This window comes from Lagopus leucura, unplaced genomic scaffold, assembly GCF_019238085.1.
Source record: "Lagopus leucura isolate 7727_CA_CO unplaced genomic scaffold, USGS_WTPT01 Super-Scaffold_100009, whole genome shotgun sequence".
In the NCBI taxonomy this organism is placed as follows: domain Eukaryota; kingdom Metazoa; phylum Chordata; class Aves; order Galliformes; family Phasianidae; genus Lagopus; species Lagopus leucura.
Window position 1 is genome coordinate 6,616,852 of NW_024962266.1, and position 24,226 is coordinate 6,641,077.

Sequence of the window (24,226 nt, forward strand, 5' to 3'; positions counted from 1 at the left end):
GTTTGAACTGCTGGGACTAAGAGGTTGAAGAACATCCTAATGTCATCCCAAAGCTCTATAAGCATCTCTACCTTTGCAACGTGGAATGTCTCCAGTCCAGTTCCCCGTGGCCATGCACTCATGACTCTGTGACCCCATGAGCTGAAACCCTGGCTGGCAGGAGAAGTCACAGATGGAGCCAAAAGCGAAGTTCCCATGAAGGTGGGAGCAGTTCAACTCTGCATGCTCTGGAGCTCTGAGCTCTGGGCAGGTGATAGCTGCAAGAGAACAGGTCATAGGGCAGGATTTGGGTGGAACTGAATGTAGGGATTAGTGTTTAATCCCAACCTAATAAACCCAAATTTGAGGTGGCAAGTCTTTGATCTTCCTTTCTTACCTCAATACCAGATGGCAAGCCTCACTTTCTTGGACACAGCAGTAGCACTGTTGGTACAGTGATTTTTGCTCCACATGAGAAGCAGTTGCTTCTGTACCAGGACCTGGTTTATCCCTGGCACACTCTGGATCACAGTTCCATGGCAGAAGACTATGGGCATCTTACACAGAGCCTGTTTCCCTACAGGATGCCCACCTCCCAACCCAGCACCCAGGCACACTGGCTCTATCTTTGCCATAAGAGAGGGAGCCTGACCAGGCGCCCTCAGCTATGCACCACAGCCTCTCTAATCCTGTTCTCTCAAAGCCCTCCTGGCAGGAAAAGATGCACATGCAGTTGAAGGCAGAGTCTCCATGTGAGTGGGAGCAGTTGACACAGCCTCCTTTAGGATCCACCACTGCAGGACGGGTGATAGCTACAACCAGATGCAGGCAGAGCTGGTGAGGATGGGGTGAGCACAGCCGTGTCATCCCATGTCCCTGTAGTGCCCTAGGGCATGTCCAACCCTGCTGCAGCCAGAGCCTGTGCTTGGTGTTGGAATAAACCAAATTGTCAATGCTCACTAACACAGCTTTGTTACCAGTTTTGGCAACCAAGTCAGCTGATTATTTGCAGAAAAGAAAAATCCATCATACATCAAGCAGGAAAAAACAGAGCTGTGCTCTGGAAAAGAAGATGTGGGAACTTGGAAAGCCAGGGGCAGGAAAGGTCAGGGCAACTTGCTGTATGGTGCATGGGGGGACTTCCACAAAAATGACATCACATCAGCTGTTGGTGCCTGCTCCCTTATCTGCAAAAATCCCTGGGCCACTGGCCTGCCTAGCACTGCCTCCCTAGGAGATTGCCTTGCAATTAGCGCTGCCAGTTTTAAAAGTGTGTGTACTGCTAGGGCTGTCCATACAGGAGATACCCCTTTGTGTCCTGTACCTGCTTCAGGTCTTGTCACATCCTTGTAACTACACGTAGACCTGTTATACAGAGCAGATGGAGCAAGACTCCACATAAACCCCAAGCCAAAACAGCTCAATGCCTCTGGGACACCAGCAGCTACAAGCCCTCAAGATACTAACAGGAAGACTTTCTCTGCATAACACACCACAGCTCAGTTCTTTTGTGGCTTTCTCCCCACAGTGGTTTCCTGCCTGCCCTATTCCACCCTAACACACCGCCTCTTGCCCTTCTGCCCAACCCAGGCAGGGTGCACCCCTCCCCCAGCCATATGACAGCTCCCATTTCTCTTCTTTAAGTCCTTCTGAAGCACCCAGCACCTTCCCAAGGAGCAGTCAGTGCCTCTAGCATGATGGAGGTACCAGGACACCAGCTGTACCCCAACACAAACAGGGAGTGAGCATCCTCATGCGGGAAATTGCAAGGGTTTGCTTCATCTACACACCAGAATGCACTGTGGGAGTGATGCTGAGCATCAGTGCCACACTCCAGAGCCCCAGACCATGGCAGTGCCTACCTGTGCATGTGGGGGTCTCCGCTGACCACTGCCGATCAGCCAGGCACTGCAGCTCATCCGCACCTTGCCGTTCAAACCCTTCTGGGCACCAGAAGGTGCAGGTGGAGTTATATCTGAAGTCTCCAAATGGATGGCTGCAGTTCATGTATGCTCCTCTGGGTTCAAGTATGGGGCACTGCACAGCTAGGAGAGACGCAGCCACAGCCTGTCAGCAGCACAACAGACCCGTGCTCTTTGCTGGGGCTTCAGCTTTCCAACAAAAGAGGGGTATTTGGGGGATATACAGCCCCAAGCACCATTCAGGACAAGCAACTCAGTCCCAAGCAGAGCCTGTTGGGTACTCACCATTCTCACACTTGTCCCCTTCAAAGCCGGGGTGACACTCACACTTGTAGCTCTGGATGACCTCCACACAGTCACCATGCAGGCCACAGATCAGGGGCTGGCAGGAGACTGTGCACATTGACCATCATCAAGGGGTGCCCTGTCCTGCTCCCAGCCCTCCCCATGTTCTCAACACTTACCCTTGTAGCACAGTGCCTTCTTCTTCTTCTTCGTACAAGGCTCATCGTTCCACTTGCCTGCCTCTGACGACCGCTTGATGTAGATCTCCACGCAGTCCTGGTTCAACTTGCGGTTGTTGGGCTCCCCAGTGGCCCAGTTGGCTGCTTCCTTTGTCAGTGCTTTCTTGGTGCCCACCCAGGTCCAGATACCTCTCAGCTTGCGGATGCCAATCCAGTAGTATTTGCCATGATAGGGCAGGGTGCGATTGAGGTACTCAATCTCCTCCTTGTTCTGGATGGCCACCAGGTCGGTGAAGAACGTCTGGCAGTATGTCCTGGCATCGTCCCACTCATAGTCCTCCTCACTGTAATAGTATGTCCAGGCCCCCACCTGCATCACCATGCCTGCGGGAGAGGATGTGGTCTGGGATTGCTGCAGGAAGACAGTGCAGGTCTGGGAACAGGGTTGGGGGACCTGAGGCTGGTACCAGAGCCAAGAGCCACCAGCAACCAGAGGGAAAAAGTAGGGGAAGTGTGGATGAAAACAGTTCAAAGAGATGTGTAAGAATCTGGCATGGCAGAACAAACCATGCTGGGGTAGAGGGGCAGCAGAGAAATGAGGAAGGTAGGAAAGAGCTGGGGCTCCCCTCACCATAAAGGTCTCCCAAAGAGTTCCTTAAAACACATTTCCTTCTACAAATGTAAAATTGCTCCACATGTGTGGTTTTGTTGTTTAGTTGTTTTCCCTACCTTATTTAATTTACAATTCTACAGGAGGGTCAGTTTTGCACAAGAAAGAAGACCAAGCATGCCCCCATGCCCAAAAGCATCCTCATGCCATACTGCATCCACTATCCAGAGGTGGCCCAAAGAGCTGCAGAACACTACATTGCAAAACACAGCCTTGCAGAAAGCAGTTCATGTCTTGGCCATGCCCACCAGGGAAGGCAAAGCCCAGATTAACTGGAACCCACGCCCAGAAGTGGAAGGCACTTTGATGAAATACTGCTTCTGTTTCCCACCACAACTTGATGTAATCAAGAAGTTTTTGCCACCCAAAAAAAAAGCTTCCTTCCTTCTCCCTAAAGCAGGTATGCCCACAGCTGCAGAAAGCAGCCCAAAAGCAAGGTGGGGAGCAAAGTCACTCCAAGAAACAGGCCTGAGGTACCCTGTCATGGGAGAGCACATCTTACACTTTCGTTGTGAAGGCAAATGTCTAGGCATTGCAGATTAAATACAAATACATGGCTTCACAGATATAATTAGGGCTCTAGCTAGGCCAGTTATCATACATTTTCCTATGCAAAATCCCTACAGCTTGTCTGGTTTTCCTTGTGGAAGATCCAACTACCTGTTTTGTTAAACAAAACCAAGAAAAATGTGTTCCCAAAAGCAGCCCAGCTTCTCAATTCCTAGGGCTACCAGGGCACAAACTTAGGGCAACTGCTGGGAGCCTGCCCTGGCCCCTACCACCTCTCCTAAGAATCCCAAAAAGGACCAGATCCCAGGAAAGACCAGGGAGCAAATCTACAGCCTACCTGTCATGCAGACACACTCCTGCCTCATTCTTCCAACTCATGCAGCCCCGTATGCTCAGTCTTGTCTCACCTCTCCCCCACTCACCTGAGCTGAGCCCCACTGGGGTTCAGTTAGCAATACAGACAGCTCCATGCCTCCTGCCCTGTGCAGTGTGGCACAGTGCTTGCAGCACTCAAGATGCATTTATATTCTTGTTTTCCTTGCAGAACTAAATCTCAGTCTCCTCCTGACACTTCTACTTTTGCCTCTGCTCTTCTGCTGGTTTGCGAAAGGTCTTTTGTAAATGGACCCAGACCACACAGGATTTCTAGGACAGAGTACATTTCTTTCCCCCTGCAGTGCCAGTATGCAAAGCAAAGATCCTGCAGGCACCAAAGCCAAGTGTCTGCTGGGCCCCCAGAATAACTCTGCTGCCCTTCTCCAGTTTCCCCTTCCCTCAGGGTCACGGTGGCACCTTACCACATGTGAAGACAGTGATGCCCAGGCAGCAGACGCCACAAGAGCCGACAGCCCACATCCTCCGAGCGCAGTGCTGTCCCACAGTGGTGCCCTGTGTGCTGGGGAGAAGGGCATGAGCATGCATCCTTGCCAACTGCAAGGTACCCACCCACAACCTTCCCTGCCCCCTACCCAAGCAGATCCCAGCTGTCCCCGCAGGAAGGAGCAGGCAGACCTACCACGCTGGTGCTGCAGGGTGCCTGCTGTGCCTGGCCCTTGCCCTGGGCAGGCAGCGCTACTCACGCTTCCTGCAAAGTCACAGAGCATCACTCCCTCCCCTCAGTTTCTTCCCCTCCTGACCCAGCCCTGCTGCCAGCCCGCATCCTGCCCAGCTGCGCTCCCCACTTCCAGGAACCTGCTGCCAGCTGGAGACTGAGACCCCAACGAAGGCCCAGCCTGGTGTGCGGCCACCCAGAGCCCTCCAACCCACCATGTCAGTGACAGCAGTGAAGAGAGGACAGAGCAGGATGAGGTGTGTGGACCTGCACCGGGCAGAGCAGGAGTGTGGTGCGTGGCTCCCGGATACCACTCAAGACCAATTAGTTACACAATGTATTTTCCCGTTTCTGCTTTTTTAAATCTTTATGAGAAAGGTCATAAAGGGACAGGGGAACTTCCCCCCATTAAATGTCCTTTATGAACATCTACCAATGCTTCAGGAAGGTGCCTGTTGTGTACGGGTGTATCACCATATACCTATTTTTATACATATTCTACTTCTAAGTAGTGTCATTTTCGCAAGGTTTTCTGCAGGAGTTGCTCCGCTCACTTCCAGTTAAAGCCAAGGCAGAAGCCCTTTGGGTCACATGCACATTCCAGTTCCAGAGAAATAAGTAATGCTCCAGTGGGACTCATACAACACAAAAGGAGGAACCTATCTACGAAATCCATAACTCATTATAGTGCCTTTCTGCCTGGCCAATGTAAATGAAATTCTGTTCCCATTCTTTGTCATCATCCTTGCAAAATGTTCTACTGCAATTCTCCCTCTTTCTGTACATGCAGTAACCCAGCAGCATTTGCTTTACCAGCTCCCGTGCTTGGGACAGGGAATGACATCCCAGTGGGCAGAGAAGCTGAGGGGTGGCTGCTGGGCAGGGGGACACCTCAGGAAGCCATGGTCCCCTGAGAGGGATGAAGCTGCTGCTGCACTAGGACAGTCAGAGGGATGTTGCTGGATGCTCGGCCCCAGGAGAGGGCGGGAGGAAAATGGGCTGTGCCCCTGCTGGTTTCACTTCTGCTGGTACAGGGCACAGTGGGGCAGAACAACAGAAAAAAAAAATTGCATTTTGTTGCTACGAATAGTCCCTGGTGCTGTAAAAGCAGAAGTGAACTGGCTGAGACCTGGAGGTGGCCACTGCAAGGGGAAGGACGCAGCCTTGAACCCAGGGGTGATGCTTTGCATGTAGAGGAGAGGGATACACATGGCAGAGGGGAAGGAGGATTGCAATCAGTTCTGCAGCTCTCCCAGGAGTTAGATAATCTGGGGGATAATCCTGTTTTGACTTGCTGGTGTTCCAGGGCCAGCTTCTGGGCAGGCGTTGGCACATGCTCCTCATAGGGATCCTGCAGGCTCCTCTGGCATCACGAGACTGAGTGGGTTGCTCCCCTGCCACTTGGAAGGAGCCCCTCACCATGCACACTGCTCTTGTTTTTGGCAGAGGCCCCATCCCTGTGTGGTACAACCCTCTCCTCTCCTTGAGCAATATTCCCTGCAAACCGCAGAGGAACCGACTCACCCTGACGCAGCCTGCCTGGAGCAGCTGCCTCTGGTGATACCACAGGCACCTTCCTGGGCACCTCCTACAGTCCCCAGGGCATGGAGACATGGGGCATCCCCAAAGGGTGCAGTCATCGGGTGCAACCCTGCTCCCTCCTTCCTCCCATGCCACCCCATTTTCAGTCCCTACACTGAGCCAGGATGCTTTGGAGGCACCTTTTGGGCATGGGCTGAGGATGGCTCCCTTTCCACAGTGCCACCATGGGGGCTTTTTGTCCCCAAAGTGGTCCCGAGCTTGGAAGTGCCTCTGAGTGCATCTCGCCTTGGTGCCCCTGCAGTGTGGCATGCGGTACAATCTTTCTCAGAATCTGAAAATGATAACAGGTTAGCCACAGGAAGACATGTTTACTGAAATATCACCCCAACCAGGGCAGGGCGAGATGGTGGTACTGATTTGTTGAACCAGGATGGGGATGTCCCCAAATGTCCCTGGCATGCCCAAGGTGAAACAACCCTGGCTGTGAGGTGCAGTGGGGTTTGGGGACCCTGCCCACCACACCGTGTCCCCCTTGCCCTATTGATACCCATCAGAGCCATTGCTCTGACCCTGGAGATCTCAGCCTTGTGCCTTCACCCTGCAACAGAGGGAGAGAGAGCCACATGGCATCACTGCCATCTGTGCACCCCTGAGGCTGGCTCCTGTTGCCTGGCTGCAGCAGCATGTGCCAGGCATGGGTAAAGATTTGCCAAACAGGATGGTGGGGGTGGAGATAATGGAAACTTATCTCAGTGCTGGTGTAGTGAGCAGTAAACAAGTGGCCCTGCCTATCAGGGTGAGTGCAGCCTGGGGCATCCTGTCCCACGCAGCCCTACTCATTGACCTTATGGTACTGCCTTGTGTCCCCCACACATCACCAGTGCTACTGCAACAGTCTGGTTTAATGCTTTAATGAAGTCTTCTTATTTCAAGAGGGCAAGCCCAGAGGTGGATTCTGCTGCCTGTCTCCCCAGCACGTTTTTGCCTCTCTCTGCCTCTTCCCTTCCCCTTACTCTGGCTCTCTCCCCAGCTGATCTGGCTCTGCAGCCATGCAGCTCTGCAAAGAGCCATGCAGACAAGCGGATGAATGCTCTCAGCCATCAGAGTCCTGCCTCGGGCTGGTGCCAGCCCCCCAGAGCAAACAATGTCCTGTACTCCTGCCAGGAAATCCGGAGGCAGCCCGGGTCATGCAGTGAGGCCAGCTCCATTTTCCTGCACACAGAAGCATCCTTGAGCATGTTCATTCTTCACCTTTTGGCAGCTCAGGGCTGAGCTTTCCTCTCCTTCCAGCCTCAGGCAAGCGACCTGCCTTGTGCTTCCTGCCCTCTTGTGTTCAGTGCCAGCAGTGCTTTGATGCTTTCAAACCCTGGGACCTTGGTTATTTTTCTGCTCCTGAGGACCTCTCTCCTTGGAAAGCGCCCTTCTCCTCACTGCCATCTGCGTGCAGAACTGAGGAGACACCTCTCCTGCATTCTGGTCCTGCTGCTTGTCTCAGAGTTGGATGGTTCCTCTCTCAAAGTCCAGACTTGTGGGGTGAGACTCTGCAAAGAAAATAACTCCACCTAAAATAATGGGGGCAAGGGTGTCCCCAATATTTTGCTGTCATTTTGAAATTAATTCCTCCTTCTCCACATTCTAGCTTTCCACATCTGTGGTTTATTATAGAATCACAAAATCATTTAATCCAACCCCAACCTATTCCCACCATGCCCCCTGAACATGTCCCTCACTCAGTTCTTGAACACCTCCAGGGATGGTGACCCCACCACCTCCCCAGGCAGCCTGTGTCGGTGTCCAACCACTCTTTCTGAGAAGAAATGTTTCCTAATAATACTTGTGCTTCAGACCCCTCACAGCTCTGTTGCCCTTCTCTGGATGCATTTAAGAACAGGACCTTTCCACTCCATTCCATCTCCTGTCCCAAAAGTAGACAGACTCGTTGGCAGGCTTTGCTTTGACAGGACAAGGGGAAATGGTTTCAAACTAAGAGAGGAAATTAGATTGGATATAAGGAAGAAGTTTATTTCCATAAGGGTGGTGAGGCAGTGGCACAGATTGCCCAGAGAGGTGGTGGGTGCCCCATCCCTGGAGACAGCCAAGGTCAGGCTGGATGGAGCTGTGAGCTCCTGATGGAGCTGTGGGTGTCACTGTTCACTGCAGGCCAGATGGCCTTTAAGAGTCCTTTCCAACTCAAATGGTTCTATGATTGATTCTATCCCCAACTCCACTGGGGATCTTGCTGGCCTAGACCCATGCTGGGGCTCGCCCCCACCTCACCAACACCATACCTGGCTCCTGGAGGGATGCCATGCACAGCGGCAGCTCAGGCCACTAACCTCTGACTGCCAGCCCCGCCGCTGTCACACAGATGTCACATAGAGGTGTCTCAGCGCTGTGTGGGATCTCCGGGCATCCTTCTGCACTGATGTCTGTCGGCTGACATGTGAGGCTGCCCTCAGCATGGGAGACACCGGCCCCAGCGGTGCCACCCGCAGCGTTCGTCCCCGCTGCCGCTGGGGTGTCTGTGGGGTGCTGGGGGCACCTGGCACACCTCCATTTGTCCCTGGGACGTTGCTCTCAATGATAAGCTGGAGCAGGCCTGCTCCAGGGAAGTCCAAAATGACCACTCCCCAGCACACCGGCTGCCCCGAGCAGCGCTGCAGGTGCTGATAGCACTGAGGGTTGACGAAGCGGGCCACGTCCTCGGGGCAAGTGAAGAGCCCATTGCCGGAGCAGAAGGTGAGGTGCATGGTGGCAGGGTTCCCACTGGCTGCTGCGTCCAGGTGCCGCTGTGCTCGTGCCCATTTCCTCTCCAGTGAGAGCACGTTCCACGCATCGCTGATGCTCAGCCGCTCGTAGGGGATGCCCAGCACCGCCCGCTCCAGTGCCTCCAGCACCACGATCTTGCCTCTCACCTGGCCCAGCGTGGGCACCTCCTCCCGGCACCACAGCCGACCTCTGCTCTCCTCCAGCAAGCATCGCTGGAGCCGGGCAGCAAAGCGGGTCCGCGGGAAGAAGGGGAGCTCCTCCTTGATGCGCATCAACACAGCCTCGCCAGGGTGGGCGCGGAGGAAGCGCAGGGTGCGACGCAGGACGCCCCGCAGGCTGACCCGCTGGAAGGCACACAGATGGTAGACGCGCAGCTCACCCCGTTCCAGCTTGCAGCGCACGTCCAGGAAGCGCACGCCAGCCGCCAGCTGGGCCTCCAGGCTCCAGCTCTGGCAGCGCAGGCGCCGGCCACCAAACAGGCTGAGGGAGTCGTGTGTGCCGGGGATGGAGAGGCGGGAGAGCGGCAAGGCGTCAGGCAGCGCTGCCATCCAGTCGGGGCAGCAGGCAGCAGGCTGGGCCGTGTTGTCGAATGCTGCATTGCGCTGGCACCGTGCATCCATGCTGCAGTGAACACGGGCACCCCAGCACTGGGCCAGCCTGTGGTGGTGGGGTGCAGCCTGTTGGATGGGGTGTAGGCAGTGACTGGCAGGCTGAGAGGGATGCTGAACATTATCTGGGTGATGCTTGTGATACACGTCATGTCCCTCATGTGGCACGTGCTGCAGGGATCCAGGCTCACTCCTAGCCAAGGAGAGCTCAGCAGGATGGAAAATTGCTGGGCTGATCCTGAATGCAGCCGGTCAGGCTGCACACCTCCCTCCTCAGGAATCAGGATAAACGGGACCGGGTGCCCCACAGTCCTGGGAAGCTGCCTGCACCCGGAAAGGCACAGCTGGTTGGGGCTGCCATCACTGCTGAGCTGTGAGCCCCATGAGCTGGAGGCAGAACCTGGGGGTGACTCACTGCCTACCCTTGGGACACAGCTGCCTCACACTGTGCTGCCCTGAGGGCTTTGATGCTCGAAAGGCGAGTACCCCTGCTGTGATATTTCTCTGGGGACACAGAGCAGGATGGCCTCCTGTGACACTCTGTGAGAGCTCTCACTGAGCTGACCCCAGCATAGAGGCAGCACAGGCTGAGGGTGTGGACGTTCTGCTGCCACCCCCGCTGGCATGACAGCAGGGCGGAGCGCTGGGGCGGGCGGGGAAAGCAGCAGCCGCAGCTCCAGGAGCGGCAGCAGTGCAGCCCAGCCTGCAGCGCGGCACCTCCCCTAAGCATGGCGGCACCCAGCAGTGGAGGTTCCTGCTTCGTGCTGGGGGGCTCGGGGGCAACGGGCCGGGCGCTGCTGCAGGAGCTGTGCGCACAGCGGCCTTTCAGCAGGGTGACGGTGATCGGGAGGCGGCAGCTGAGCCTGCCTGAGGGCAGCGGCGTGGCCGTGGTGCGGTGTGGGCCGGGGGTTGCGGGGTCCGTGCTGGAGGTTCCACCCTGACCCACGTGCCTCCCCCAGGAGCAGGCGGTGGTGGACTTCGAGCGGCTGGGCGAGCACGCCGATGCCTTCCGCGGCCACGACGTGGGCTTCTGCTGCCTGGGCACCACCCGGAGCAAAGCGGGTGCGGTGAGTGGCCCTGGCCGGTCCCAGGGGGTCACTGGGCATCGCCTCGCCCAGCGAGATGCTCGGATCTGGGGGATGTGTCGTGGGTGCCTCCGCTCCCGCTGGGGCGCCTGCTCGGTCAGAGGTCGCTGACCCCGCTCCCTGTCCTGCCCTAGGATGGCTTTGTCCGTGTGGACCGGGACTACGTGGCACAGGCAGCCGAGCTGGCGCGGGCAGGGGGCTGCAAACACTTCGTCCTGCAGTCCTCCCAGGGAGCGAACGAGCGCAGCAGCTTTCTGTACCTGCGGGTGAAGGTGAGGAGGGAAGCTGGGTGTGCTCCTAGAGATGGAGATGTGGGGACTCTTGGGAACGAAGCTGGAGCTGAGGCTGCAAGGGGTCCAGTGGACCTAGGACTCTCCTGGTGAGGGGGAACAGAGAGCCCAGGAGATGGGCTGGCAGCACAGCAGCGTGCCCTGCTGCGTCCTAAAGGGCAGACACCAGGCGTTCAGCATCCTTACACTACTGAGCACCTCCCACTCTTGCAGGACTCACTCCTGACTGCAGTGTGTCACAGCGGCATTGCCCGGGCTAGGCAGCAACCCGTTGCCACCCCTCCTCCCCCCCCAACCCCCGTTGCCCTGCTCTGCCCACTGTGCGTGCTGTTGCTGCAGTTAGCGCTGCGGCTACAAGGGAGCGCTGCTGACTGCTGTTTGGCTGTCTGGAACTGACAGTCCTTTCCTAGAGAGCTTCCTAGGGCTGTCTCTCAAAAGCTGGGTTTTGTTTTTGTTGTTAATGAATTTCTGGGCTCTCTGCTGACCCATCCATTTGCCCCGTTTGGGTCCCTGCACTGCCCTGCCCTCTGCTTTGGCTATTGGCATCTTGGCAAAATGCTTTGCATTTTGAACAGGGTCAGCTTGGTAGTTCTCCCTTCCTTGCCCTCCAAAAAACCCCTTTCCTCAGACATGGTTGTGGCCTGCATGGGAGAGGAGGAGTGACCTTTACCTATAGCCAAATATACCTGGCTCCTGCCAGTTTGGGTGCTCTATGCCCTTCCTACTGCAACCCTCATCTCCTAAGTTATCTGGAGGATTACTCACGGCTCACAAGCACACACCAGTTGTGTGTTGGGCAATACCTGCAGGTGGCAGGTACAGAGGTGATGCAAGACTGAGCATATGTGCTCACAGCCCTCCAGAGGCTGGTGGGACTGTGGCTGGGCAGGTGGGGAAGGGTCAGCCACTGCTGCTTTTTGGCCACCTACCTCTGAGCAGGTCTTCTGCTTCTCCCTTTTGTGTCCATATTTTTCCCTACCACCAACTCAGCAGCTTTCCTTTGTGTGTTCATTTTACCTTTGCCACATTGTAGAAGCCTGGGAGCTAAATCCCTGCTGGTCAGCCCCAGCACTACAGTCATGTCCTGTGGCTGTGTTGTGCACTGGGGGTCCTGGGGTAGGCTGCAGGATGCAGCAGCAGCCAGACACTGTGTCCTGCTCACAGCTCAGCTCTTCCTTCTTCCTGATTCATAGGGTGGGAGACAAGGTGCCTGTGATCATCCTCAGCTTGTTTTGTCCCCACTGTGACAGGGAGAAGTGGAGAAACTGGTTGAGGCTGTCGGCTTTGACCGCTGCACCATTCTTCGGCCAGCGTGAGTAGCAGAGGGGACACGGAGCCAGGAAAGGGCTGGGAAATGGAGCCATGGGCAGCGTACATTAGGGGAGGGTTGGGAAGGAAGTGAAGAGGGCCTGCAGGTGCAAATGCTGCTCCTACCTGCACCTCTTCCCCTCTGCTATAAACAACAAGCCCAGCCATTTCCACAGCCCTTCCCGAAGCCATGCTTTTGAGGCTTGGGTTCAAAACACAGGTTGGGGGACATTGGTTGAAGCTTAACTTCATCTGGAGGTCAGCCTGTGTGGAGAGGCTGCTCTCCTGTATCCTTTCAACCATACTCTACCTGGGAGAACCAGCATCCTGGTTTTGGCAGCCTGTCGGTAAAAAGAGCTCCCAGTGATCAGCCCACTCATTCCAGGACCCTGCAGAAGCCACTTGGGGCCAGTGCAAGTTTTCCAGCTTGGCTGGGCTCTGCAGCCTGGCCCACCTCACCTTCTTGCCCGCAGGGTGCTACTGTGTGCACGCCAGGAGTTCCGCCCCATGGAGTGGATCACACAGCGGATTCTGGGATTCAGTGCCCGGTTCTTCCCCTCTGCTTACTCAGTGCCTGTAGAAACAGTGGCGAGGGCAATGGTGGCCAGTGTGCTGCAGCCAAGTGGGGAGAAGGTGGAGGTGCTAGAGAACAAAGCCATTCATCAGCTGGGAAAGGCAGTGCCGCAGCCGGGCACATAGAGCAAAAGTGGCAATAAGTGGTTGGCTGACCTTCTGGATTCTGTTCTGGGCTGATGATGAATGTATGGGATAATACATAATACAGTGGAGTGTTTGCATGGACAATGGGGAGCTGGGGTGCAAATCTGGGTAAGCATTTTATAATTTAAACAATTCCTTGAATTGAGACCTTGAATAAAACCCTGTGACTGGCCTGTGCTAATTGTGTTGAAATTCTGCTTTCCATCTGCACGTTGCCAGCCTGGCTGCATCTCCTGGTGCCACCTCAGGTAACACGTTTGGGCATATGGTTGGGGCACAGCTGTCCCCAGGCACCAGCACCCTTCACATGGCTGTGATCCCAGCAGCTGCACAGCACCCATATCCTCATGCTCTGTTGCGTGGCAAAGGAGGCAGGGCTATTGGGCTGCCCGGGAGCCTCTTGCATCCCAGCCCCTGCACCAAAGCCATTCTCAGGCCTCTCACAGGGTCAAGGACCGTGGTGGTTCTGCAGCTGGGAGCTTTACGTGACTCCTGCGCTCCCGTCTGGCTGCAGGCCCAGTGGCTTTCCAGGGTTTTCTTTTCTTCAACCTCCCCCTGGTCCCTGTGTCAGTGACTCAGATGGGGAGAGGAGATGGGTGCCTGGTCTCTGTCCTCCCGCACAAATGTTCACATCACCAAGCTGGCACCTCAGAGACATGGTGCCACCAAGCAGTAATCCAGGGAGACTGATCCAGAGAGAGCCAAAGAAGATCTGTAGAGTAATTCTTAATGTAAAAAGGGACATGCAAGGTGGGCTGCTCAGGAATAGCACACACACACCTGGAGGGGTTTGTGGCTTATGCAGCATGAAGGCTGCTCAAACATGCAGTGCTGGGTTACTCTGGTGTAAATGCATCCCAGTGCTCAGAGGTGTTATCAAAGGTGATGTGTTCAGCAGAAGAGAACAGGTGAATGCTTGAAACAACGAGACCTGTGAAGATGCAAAAATTGCATACATACAAGACAAAGAAAATAAAGAATGCAAACTCTGGGAAGTTACAGGTAAAAGGCAAACTGAGGAGGTTTGAGGAAAACATCCTTAAGGCATAAACATAAATCACGACAGTATGAGAAGCAAAAAGCTCCCCACAAAGCCTGGTGGGGCATGACATGAGCAAGTTTTATGAGAGAGCCATCATAGGAAAGCTTAAGGAGTTGACTCATATCAGCCTCTGCTGTGAACAAGCTCACACCAGCATCGTTCCTTCAGAGACACATGATTGTCCCAAAGCGTTGGGCTGTGTAAGGGAAAAAGTGATTTTTAACCACATTTTTAGAATGCATAGTTTTAAAAAATGGCCAGTGCCAGAAGGAATGCTCAGATGGATTGCCAGAGAGTGCCTTGGGTGAGAATTGCAGCAATCCATCCACCAAGAAGCCAGTGTTGCTAAATATGATGCTAATTTTCAGAAAGTTCCAGTGGGAACCAGGAAGCTGCAAAGCAGCAAAGCTGCGTTCTATAAAAGGCAAGTTGTTAGAAAGGAAAATAAAGGCCTGAAATAACAGAAACCAGAATAAATACGGTGCAATGGGAGATTCCATGTGGCTTTTGAGTGGGCAGCTTGAAGGCACGAGCCCATACTGCTCTTTGAGGATGTCAGTCGCTGTGTACATAGGACATGGTCCTCAGGGGGCACTGGATCTCCAAAATGCTCTCCCAAAAGGGCTCTTAAAGAAATTAAGCTGTCGTGGGAAGAAGAAGAAGGTCTGTGTATTCCTTTTAGGAAATATTTTCTTAGCACTCCAAAGCCTTGAAATGGACAAAACAAACATTTATTCCTAGACAAAGGTCTGGGGAAAACACCGGCTATTTCTGTGCAACCCTTGTTTTTGCTCAGCAGAGAGGCACCATGCAGCATCTCCCCAGCCCCTCCTCACCCAGCTAGGGCTGAAAGAGGTGGAGGACCAGGCACAAGGTGAGGGAATAGATCTGCAGGGACATCCCTGTGTGCTCTGGGCCACTGAGATCCCCTCGGAGCAGCAGGAGGTTGGCACAGTGGGAGCTGTGCTGCAGCTGGACGGACAGCACGCAAGGTTGCTCAGCGTCTGCTGGACGGCATCCATGCAGACCTCCTGCTCCCACAGATCCCAGCTCCCCCGGGATAGCTGACCCTGGCTTCGTTGCTGGAAATTAATGAGGAAAAAACAACTGCAGTCCCCATGACTCCACAGCCGGGCGCATGGCTTCCCGTGCGGCTCTCATGGCCCTGCTGCCCTCCTGGATGGGGAGCTGTGAGAACCGCCGTGCCCTCTGCCCGTCCCGCTCCTGGCAGCCCCATTGGGTGACAGCAGCACCTGCAGGCAGGCTGCAGAGCCTGGCACTCCCCACAGCCCTGGGGCTATGGGGCTCTGGACTGTCTCCAGCACGGGGTGCATCATCTCTATGCCAATAACAGCTCAGGAACAGGCTGATAGAGCCTCTCAAGATACTCCAGGTGTCCTTTCTTTTATCCCACTGTCATTGCAAACAGAAATTGCTAAGTCCAGCTCTCCATGCAGGCAGAGATGGCCCTGAATGTTTCTAGCAGACTTCCAGCTTTGGATTCCTACACTCAAATGTGGACACCAGTTTATTGCACACCAGCAGGAGTTGGACTGGAATGGGGCCCAGGTCTGCCCCAGGGATAAAGAGGGGCACAGCTCTGACACAGCTGGGGAGCAGAAAACACATCTGGGGTGAGCTTAAATCCATCCAGGGCAGTTACATTCACTCTTGCCACTTTAAGTACTGTTAAAGCACAAAGAGTTGCTTGGCTCTCCTTGCAGCATATATATGATGACAAACTAATGTGGGTCAGAAACCAGAGCAGATCATCCCTGGGGCCATGTGTGGGTCGGCACACACTGCTCTGTTCAGAATGAGAGACATCTACAGCAGGTGTTGGGGCAGTTTTGGACCACGGGTTTGGTGCTGGGCCACCCACAGCCAGGCTGACCCCCCAGGAATTTGCCCCTCAGCCTCACTCCATAGTGCTGCCTCTTCACCATGCCTGGCTGAGGCTGGAGAGAAGTCACACCATAGGCAGGCATTGGCTCCACAGTTCCCGGTTTCAGAGGAGCAAACAAAGTAAACATCCTCAATCCCAGAGAAGTGCTGTCACACTGCAGAGGACAGGCACTGGGTCCCTGCTCAAGCACTCTGCAGCCCACTCTGCAGGCAGCTCCGGGCTCTGGTGTTTACTCTGCTTGTCTGCAAGGGGGTGGGAAAACAAACTCCACATAAAAGTCAAGGTAGGAAACCATCTAAGCCTCATCAAAGCATCACCATCATAAAACCAAATCATTTGTTATCATTAAAACATTTACTTTTTACACTTACAACCTGTTCTGGAACAAATGCTACCTATCACTCACTTGCTGATAACCACTGCTGAAACTGGAGGTTTTGACATTAATCACAATGTTTATTTCAAAGGCAAATCCTTCTCCTAAGCACTTGATTTTCACGCAGGTAGTACTTTTGTAGGAAAAACATTCACTTGCAAGCAGCGTTACTACGCACCTCTGCTAAACACTGCCCCGGAGCCTGGTACACAAGCAAGGGGAAGCTTTGCGGGTTTCTCCAAGCTCTGCAGCCTGGCCCTGGTGCTGCCATTCCCTGCTCTCACCCTAGGCACACGCATTTCCCCATGCAAGCTGGAAGAAGGGAAAACAAAATCGTAAGGCGGCTGGGCCAGCTGCGTTGGGACGGCGTTGGGGGCTGGCAGGGATCCAGCTGACTGCACTATATAGCTGTCAGAGGGAGAGCTGGGCTGCAGTTCGAGTCGCAGCCATCGCGCACTCTTTTCCTGCAGCTGAGGAAGGAGAAGCGTGCCAAGATGTGCAAAGGACTCGCCGCGCTACCGCATACATGCCTGGAGAGGTGAGAGCAGCTGGTTCTGCATCACTTACGGACTGGGAGGGAAGGGATGGGGCTGCTCCAGCTGCGGGTGGCTTAGAGCTTGAGGGTGAGCAGTGATGTGGCCCCAAACTCTGGTTTGAAAACCTCTCTGCTTGGCAAGGCTGCAGTGCCCCAAAAACCACCTTTTGACCCCACCGTTCCCCCATGCTGTCTCTCTGCCCGTGCCTGTGGAACAGAGGACCAGTATCTAGTCCTGCCTCCCCACCTGCCATACCAGAGAATGGGGAGCTGCTACTCCCAGGAAGCCTTAGGGCAGCTTTGTTAGTGCAGGAGCAGGCTGAGCATGCATCAAGGTGCCTGGGGAGGCTGCCAGCAAGCTCCCACAGAAAAGTTTCACTGCTCAGAGCTATGGGGCTCTGCAGCACCCGCACGTGGCAGTTGCGCTCTCCTGTGGGTCTCAGGGTTGCAGCAGTAATGTTTGCAAAGCATGGTGGGGAAAGCAGAAACGCTGTTGCCACTCTGCACCAAAACCACCTTTAACTTTAAAGTGCCTCAAAATCCTTCTTGTCTGATTATGTTCTTCTCAGCCCCTGGTGACCACAGCCCTGAGCCCTTTCACGAGGCTCAGCTTTGTACACAGTGCTGTTCACCCACTCTTGCTGTCCCACCTCTGCCTGCCCATGATGATGCTCGTGGCACCGGCTGGTTGCTTTCATATCACGGGAGCATTTTGGGGCAGACACCTCCGCTTCAGGCTCTGGTGCATTACAAAAGGCTTCTGGAGGGGCTCTCCATAGGTGCTGCTGGAAGAGGAGCTGCTGCATGAGGCTCCACCTGCATTCCTCAGGGCTCCAGCGGCCTGGCAGCCACCCTGCTCACAGCCAGCTCAGCCCAATCCTGCTCACCTCCTGTAAGATCTCAGCCCACATTCCCTCACCCTTATGAGGCTGCCCATGCACCAGCTCCTACCTTTCTCATGCTGTCTACCGTGGAATGTTTTCTCCTGCAGTGTGTATGGGGAGGTCTTGCTGGAGGCCTGCTGGACTGGTCCCTCCTCACCCTCTCCCTCTAGCACATGCTTGCTGGCCTATGCAGGGAGCTGAGATGCCTGTCCGGAGGCTGCTCCTGCAGCCAGCACTGCACTGCCTCCTCTCTAACACTCCATATTTGTCCATGTGTCCACCACAGCCAGCTGCTACAGCTGCAGCTGACATTTCAAGCTGCACAGGCTGTGCAGCCACACAGCTCCCCAACAATCCCCAGGGTCCGTCTCCTCACAAGGGATGTTGCATCCCACACCAGACATCGTGGGGATATTGCACTGCGATGCCACTGAGGCTCCTTGGTGGCTGCTCGCTCCTCAGCCTCTCCTACCTGTCAGGACATCAAGCAGATCCTGTCCAGAGAAAGCTTTCCCCGTACAAACGGCCCCAGAAGCTTTACTGCCTGGAAGCAAACCAAGAGCTGCAGCCTTTCAGCTTCAGCTTTAACGTCTTTGAGCTTCTTGTTTTGTTTTCTAACTTAGAGGCTCTCCTGGCCTGCATCTTGATGTGTTTGACAGAGTCCATATTTTCTCTTAATGCCTTTTGGAAGCTGTTCCTCAGACTTTTTCTTGGCTTGCTCCCACGTATTTTCACACATAACATTCCACAGTTCATGGTCTCTCCATTCCTCTCACTCTGGAGCTTGTGAAGAAAGCCTGTTTGCTTATCGCTGCCTTTTCAGTCCCACTGTTTAGTCTTCCTGAAGGCTTGCTTGAAGACTGGTGACACATCTACTTGAGCACTCTAGGACAGTGTCTTTTAAATAACTCTGCCCACCCACATGCCTGTGAGTGCTCAGCCCTTCTGGTTGTCCTTTTGGCAACCCTCCTCATTTCAGGAGCTTCCTCGTGCACCAATGAGGCCCCACAGCTGAAGACACACACTCAGGATGGGGAGGTCCTTGCTCCCATTCCCCATACCAGTCAGGGCAGGTGTCAAGGCAGCCCCAGGTGTATCACAGCCAGACCAAGGGGTGGAGCAAAGCTAGGGCTGCTCAGAGAACAGGACAGCAGGAGAAGAGGCCATAGTACAGCCCCTGAGCCTAAAATATAGGGCAGGGAGCCCAGGTGGGGCTGCTGAGGGCTATCAGTGCTCATTTGTGCCCTTTGTGCCACACAGGTGTTGGCTCTGAGCCTGTTACAGGATGGGAAATTGCTGGCAAGATTTTGAGCAAGGGCCAAATGCTATCCAAGGAGCACCTGCTGCTATGTAAAGTGATGCTGACCGCTTCCATACCCACAGTACAGGTCAGCACCCATAGCAGGGTGGTGAAGCATCATGTCCTGCTCAGACAAGGACAGATGGCCGGTCTCCTTCTCCCCTTTGTTATGCAGTCATGCTTGTGGATTAGATGTGGGTCCTGGTGACCTGCTGCCAGCACAGCCCACGTCCCCCACCCACCTGAGTCCTGGCACCTAGCTAAGCTGAGGCTGAGGTGGTGGTGCCAAGGGGACATAGCCCCAGGGTCCCCTCAGCATGGTGAGTACGGGGACATTACCGCCCTTCAACTCAGGTCCTGCTCCATCCAGGCAGGGTCTGACCTGCCTTGGAAGCACGAGGGATGGAAGCTGTCCCTGTCCCTACATTCATTTTCTGAGAAAAGCTAGTTTTCTGGCTGCGCTTCTGCTCCGTGTAAGGGTTGCTGTTGGTGGCTGCAGCAGGCAGCACGCACCTGTGGAGGGTGGAAAAGCAAAACAGAGAGAGATTTGCAGGCAGACCAAAAAAAAAAAAAGAAAAAAGAGTGGAAGTGAAATAGCAGACATAGCAAGGGAACGGTTTTGCACAGAGGGCATGTGAAAATAAGAAGTGCAGTGAGCCCTGGAGATGTGCAGCGTGGCCTCTGTCATCACACCGTGGTGAGGCTCCAGTAAAGCTCCCAGGGTCTGCAGGGCCCTCCCTGCTACAGGTGCAAGACTGAGGTGCCACTGAGAGCTGAGCCATGCAATGCAGTGGGTGCATGGGAGCAGGCTGACATGGGGTAGGCACCATGCACGGGCAGGCTGCCTGCTCGCTTCCTCTGGACTTATTGCTATAGAAACTGCACAGACATCCCCAATCCATCTGCATGGCAGCCAGGACAGGTGATGCAATTATCCCAGCTACAGATGGAGACAAAACAAAGAGATCAAGCTTACGAGCTGTGGCTAATTCTGAGCATCTGGCTTGAAGTGCTTCACACAGGCTCCTTTACAGCATCAGGGTCCATTTGTTCACATGTAATTAACAACATGGCTCTGTACCAGGCCAGGTGCCTGGCCACATGGCTGTGCCACTCCAGCAGCTCTGTGGTTCCTCTTGTCCCCCTGCCCGACCTGCCTCTGCTCACCCCTGCAGGGCCAAGGAGATCAAGACCAAGTTGGGCATACTGCTCCAGAAGCCTGACTCGGCCATTGACTTCATCGTCCCCTACCCGGAGAAGCCAGAGAAGCCAGCCAAGGCCGTGAAGTGAGCATGGGTTTGGGTGCTGGGCAGCATGGCTCCATGGAAAGCAGCTTTCTCACAAAACTTAGTTTGCATTGAGATTACACGTTCATTTAACACAAGTTTTGTGGAGTGGGTGGATTGAGAATCATGTCAGGAGGCAAAATAAGCCTTTAAAAGAAAAGTTAACTTAAATCTAAAAGCAGAATGGTGTCCTGGACGTAGTCAATAGCCCCACTATTACCCCCAGCCCAGCCTCACTGTGAGCCTGAGCGTCAGGACATCCAAGCTGCTGCCCCAGTGCTCTTACTATCCCTCAGCACTGTCACCATCACATGTCACCCTTCACATGGCCAAATGTTCATTTCCACTTTAAAAATCATGACTTGAGTTGTCTGACTTGCACTGGTCCCTCAGTGGGGAGTGCTTTCCTTTTGCCCCAATTCTGTGGCACCCCGCCTTGCTGTTCCTAAACTAAGCCTCAGAGATCCTGGCGACCCATCACCCCAGTTCTCCAGAGCTCTTCACTCCATCCCTCCCCATTTTTAAGGAATGACCACCTGCTGCACGATGAGCATGAGCTACCCAGGCTTTCTTTACCCCTTCAGACCATCCCCAGAGGAGGTCCTGCAGTGGCGTGACTCACTGGAGAAGCTCCTGCAGAACCCCTGTAAGTCCCCCTCTGTGACCGTGTCCCCCCCACAGCCGGTGTCCCCCTGGTGGGCAGTGGGGATTCAGGGTGCCCCAGTGCTCAGCAGTGCCTGACCCCTGCAGATGGGCTCGCCAGCTTCCGCACCTTCCTGTGCTCCGAGTTCAGTGAGGAGAATGTTGAGTTCTGGGTGGCCTGTGAGGACTACAAGAAGACCAAGTCCCCTGTGAAGATGGAAGAGAAGGCCAAGAGGATCTATGAGGAGTTCATCCAGACCGAAGCACCCAAAGAGGTTGGTGACTGCAGGGTGGGGATGGTGCTGGGAGGGGTGGGGGTTCCTCTAGCTGATGGCTGCAGGGCAGGCTGTGCCACAGCCACGGGGCTTGCAGCAGCTCTGGTGCCTTGTTTGCAGACTTAGCAGCCACCCTCAGCCCTCGCCTGGCTGACCTGCCAGGTCTGTCCCCATGACCTTTTAGTGGGATAGAGCAGGTGAGGAGATGCCACCATCCCCTCACAAACGTGAAGCTTCCATCCTTCTCATGCTCCCATCACAGGTGAACATTGACCACTTCACCAAGGCTGTGACCATGAAGAACCTGGTGGAGCCATCGCCGAGCAGTTTTGATATGGCTCAGAAGAGGATCTTTGCTCTGATGGAGAAAGATTCCCTGCCCAGATTCGTGCGGTCGGAGTTTTATCAGGAGTTAATCAAGTAGCAATGCGGCCAGGCTGCATGAGGCAGCTCACCACGGGCAGCCCTATTGCTTCTGTCTCAGCACCTACTCCTATAGCCACTTTGCTTTCATGATGCCACCCTACAAGAGCACTTAGGAATGCTGCTAAACACCTGCCTCAGTGCTTTGGACTCTCAGATGTCCCAGTGTCTCCTTTCTTTCCCATAGAGGACCAGCTCACAGGATCACCAGGTGATGCTCCAGGGCCTGACTAGTTCAAAACACTGGCATTGTTTAGCAACCCTATGTACCAAACTCATAGTTTCCAATCCGCAGCTGCATCCCTACTGCCCACGTGCAGCCTGGTGGCATCTCCGGGGGTGCTGCTGTGATTGCTTCTCTCTCTGGTTGCTTCTCTGCAGCAGGCATGCCACAGCGATACTTCTGCACAAACCCAAACCAGGGGCACAGGTGAGAGGAAGGAGGACTGTCATGCTGGGGGAGAAAAGAGCTGCTGGGTGAAGCCCGTCAGAGCAAATTCCAGGGAACATAAAGCAAGCAAACAGCAAAGCCAAAGATGTCATTGGAAATATGAACAATAAAACCCCATCTTCTTGAACAGATAACAAACTCTGTTGAGTTTGTGTAGCCTGCCTCTCTCTTCTGTCTCCCTCTCTCTGCCCAGGGCACGTGTTTCTACAAGGCCATCTCTTAAAAAGACCACATCTTTTCAAGCAATCCAAATCCAGCCTGCTGTCTGCTACCAGAAGAAATTGCATCTGACGATGGGGCAAAGGCACATGCAAAAAGTAGCTGGGGCCTCATCCAGCCCCGAACCAGAGAGTCCCTGGATATGGAATGAGCTGAGCCCCATCCCTGGGGGATCCCTGCAGCATCTGTGTGCAAGGAGCAGCAGACAGGGACTCACTGCCTGCACCCACCTGCACTCAGACTGCTAAACTTTAGGCCATGAGGCTCCACACAGCCTCTTCAGCATTTACAGAATCGGATCAAACCTCAGTAAACCCAAATATTTACATGCTGTCACTATGGCAATGAATAAAAATACCACAGGAAGTGGGCTGCATTTTCCAGGCAGGGAGGGGATACAGGGGAAAGATGAAGGTGACCATAAGCATGATGTTGGCAGTGGCTTTTTTTTCTCCTCTCAAGCAAGTGGCTGGGAAAGTCGGAGCTGGAGCAGCAGGCGAGGCTGGCAAATCCTCTGGAGTGGCTCAAGCTGCCCAAAGGTGTGGGATAACCTCAGCATGGGTGCATGGCAGGAGTGGGCAGGAGGCTCAGGAAGTGCCACCATCAGGATATCCCCACCACAACCCGCATGTCTTCATGAAGAGGTGCTACCATTACCACATCTGGCATGTTTAACCTCCCTGTTCACAGCATAGAAATGCAAATCCAACCAGGCTTCTCCATGGAAAGACCCAGACCTTTAATTCCCACAAATGCTTTGGCAGCTATTTCTAGATACCCTCACGTGTTTTGCAGTTGAAGATGTTGAGGCTCTTGAAGTTTGGATTCTACTGGAAGCTGAATGTGCAAAGAAAACCTGGGATGTCATTGGCTGCAGCAGCTCTGCGTGGGGCAGGAAAACAGGGCTGGGGTATGTGAACGCCCAAAAGAAAGCTGAAGGCCATGGAGGTGAAACAGACCCATTGGGAATCCCACCCCAGCTTGACCTCTACTGAAAATGTTGGAAACTTGCTTTAGGGGTGATGTAACAGTTCCAGCAAGGAACAGGGCGGCCATGAATTGTGCCTCCAAAGTGTTTTGGAGCTCTTGTGAAGTTGTGTTTGTGTAGAAGGCTCGTTTGGGCATGCTTACCTGGAAACATAGCGATGCTTGCACCGCATGGCCAGGCTTTCTGCAGGCCCAAGAGTGTTTGCTAAGTTAGTAACAACCATCATATCTCCGGTAGCAAATGCTTCATGTATTTTGTCACTCTTGCTTTTACCAAGTTTGGCATATATATGAGCACTCTTCACATGACATTATACATCTATAACATTGCATCCATACTTAAGTATACACACACACATATACATACTCTTAATATTGGCATCCAGATCCAAGTCAGTCTGTGAATCAAAGTGCAGGATATGGTGCCTGGGGTCTGAGGGATAAGTAAATGGATTTAGCATGGTTCCCAACACCACCAAGGGAAACCTCAGCCCCTCACCTGCTGAAAAGAGAGGTGCATCCTCCCTCACACCCTTAGAGGCCACCCTGTGCCATGGCTCTGGCACTGTGCACCCCAAGGCCCATAGGGTGCCTGGGGACCCTCCTCTGCCATGGGGCAAGGCAACCCCATGATGCAGCCTGGGCCCCAGCACCATCCCAGCATGGGATGGCCATTGGTGCCCGTGGGTGGCTGAGGGTGTCCCAGGGTTCAGCCCAGCCCCTGGCCACTGGTCTGGGCTCCCTGGCTGGGAATGCAGAGGGCCATGGCCAACATCCAAGGTTGGAGCAGGATGGGCTCCTTACAGGTCCAAGGAGCTGCTTCTCCGTTTGATGTTCTCCATGTGGTTTTCATGCTTGAAGATGCGGGATGTTGATGTGCACTGAGGAACTGGTTGCATTAACCCACATTCTTGTACCACTCAGTAATCCACGTATAAACATTTATTTCTGCTACCGTCTCAATGGACTATTTATTCTGTCT

At 54.2% G+C, this 24,226-nt stretch overlaps 4 protein-coding genes across 8 annotated transcripts in view; 2 read left to right on the forward strand and 2 right to left on the reverse strand.

Annotated features, from left to right (window-relative positions):
- Window positions 1-18,897, reverse strand: part of LOC122181449 (P-selectin-like) — a 23,025-nt gene extending 4,128 nt beyond the window's left edge. Inside the window, exons 1-6 of one of the 5 annotated variants that reach the window (XM_042873940.1) lie at window positions 17,729-18,897; window positions 4,343-4,440; window positions 2,366-2,749; window positions 2,187-2,294; window positions 1,842-2,024; window positions 72-257 (exon numbers count right to left, since the gene is read on the reverse strand). In XM_042873940.1, the coding sequence (XP_042729874.1) occupies window positions 72-257; window positions 1,842-2,024; window positions 2,187-2,294; window positions 2,366-2,749; window positions 4,343-4,400 (919 nt within the window). In that variant the 5' untranslated portion in view covers window positions 4,401-4,440; window positions 17,729-18,897. Of the gene's footprint in view, window positions 1-71; window positions 258-1,841; window positions 2,025-2,186; window positions 2,295-2,365; window positions 2,750-3,967; window positions 4,264-4,342; window positions 4,441-4,513; window positions 4,632-4,811; window positions 4,884-17,728 lie in introns of those variants that run through there. The other 4 variants (XM_042873938.1, XM_042873935.1, XM_042873939.1 and 1 more) reach the window with 4 other exon arrangements.
- Window positions 8,288-10,069, reverse strand: LOC122181450 (1-phosphatidylinositol phosphodiesterase-like). Its single transcript, XM_042873942.1, has one exon. It carries the CDS (start codon window positions 9,525-9,527, stop codon window positions 8,499-8,501), a length of 1,029 nt encoding a protein of 342 aa, XP_042729876.1. The 5' UTR covers window positions 9,528-10,069; the 3' UTR covers window positions 8,288-8,498.
- HTATIP2 (HIV-1 Tat interactive protein 2) lies at window positions 10,202-13,099 on the forward strand. The gene is made up of 5 exons (XM_042873943.1): window positions 10,202-10,405; window positions 10,475-10,582; window positions 10,735-10,872; window positions 12,141-12,202; window positions 12,672-13,099. Exons 1-5 carry the CDS (start codon window positions 10,244-10,246, stop codon window positions 12,895-12,897), a joined length of 696 nt encoding a protein of 231 aa, XP_042729877.1. The 5' UTR covers window positions 10,202-10,243; the 3' UTR covers window positions 12,898-13,099.
- RGS5 (regulator of G protein signaling 5) lies at window positions 16,664-24,203 on the forward strand. The gene is made up of 5 exons (XM_042873946.1): window positions 16,664-16,780; window positions 20,137-20,247; window positions 20,832-20,893; window positions 20,998-21,164; window positions 21,427-24,203. The coding sequence occupies exons 1-5, from the start codon at window positions 16,737-16,739 to the stop codon at window positions 21,586-21,588; spliced, it is 546 nt and encodes a 181-aa protein (XP_042729880.1). The 5' UTR covers window positions 16,664-16,736; the 3' UTR covers window positions 21,589-24,203.
- Window positions 24,204-24,226: the final 23 nt, after the last annotated feature.

Excerpts from the sequence above, each read along its gene's own strand:
- LOC122181450 (XM_042873942.1), bottom strand. The coding sequence starts at position 9,527 with ATGGATGCACGGTGCCAGCGCAATGCAGCATTCGACAACACGGCCCAG.
- HTATIP2 (XM_042873943.1), top strand. The coding sequence starts at position 10,244 with ATGGCGGCACCCAGCAGTGGAGGTTCCTGCTTCGTGCTGGGGGGCTCG. Across the intron at positions 10,583-10,734 it reads CCCGGAGCAAAGCGGGTGCG|GATGGCTTTGTCCGTGTGGA; the intron begins GTGAGTGGCCCT and ends GTCCTGCCCTAG. Across the intron at positions 10,873-12,140 it reads TTCTGTACCTGCGGGTGAAG|GGAGAAGTGGAGAAACTGGT; the intron begins GTGAGGAGGGAA and ends CCACTGTGACAG.
- RGS5 (XM_042873946.1), top strand. The coding sequence starts at position 16,737 with ATGTGCAAAGGACTCGCCGCGCTACCGCATACATGCCTGGAGAG. Across the intron at positions 20,894-20,997 it reads GAAGCTCCTGCAGAACCCCT|ATGGGCTCGCCAGCTTCCGC; the intron begins GTAAGTCCCCCT and ends TGACCCCTGCAG. Across the intron at positions 21,165-21,426 it reads AGACCGAAGCACCCAAAGAG|GTGAACATTGACCACTTCAC; the intron begins GTTGGTGACTGC and ends CTCCCATCACAG.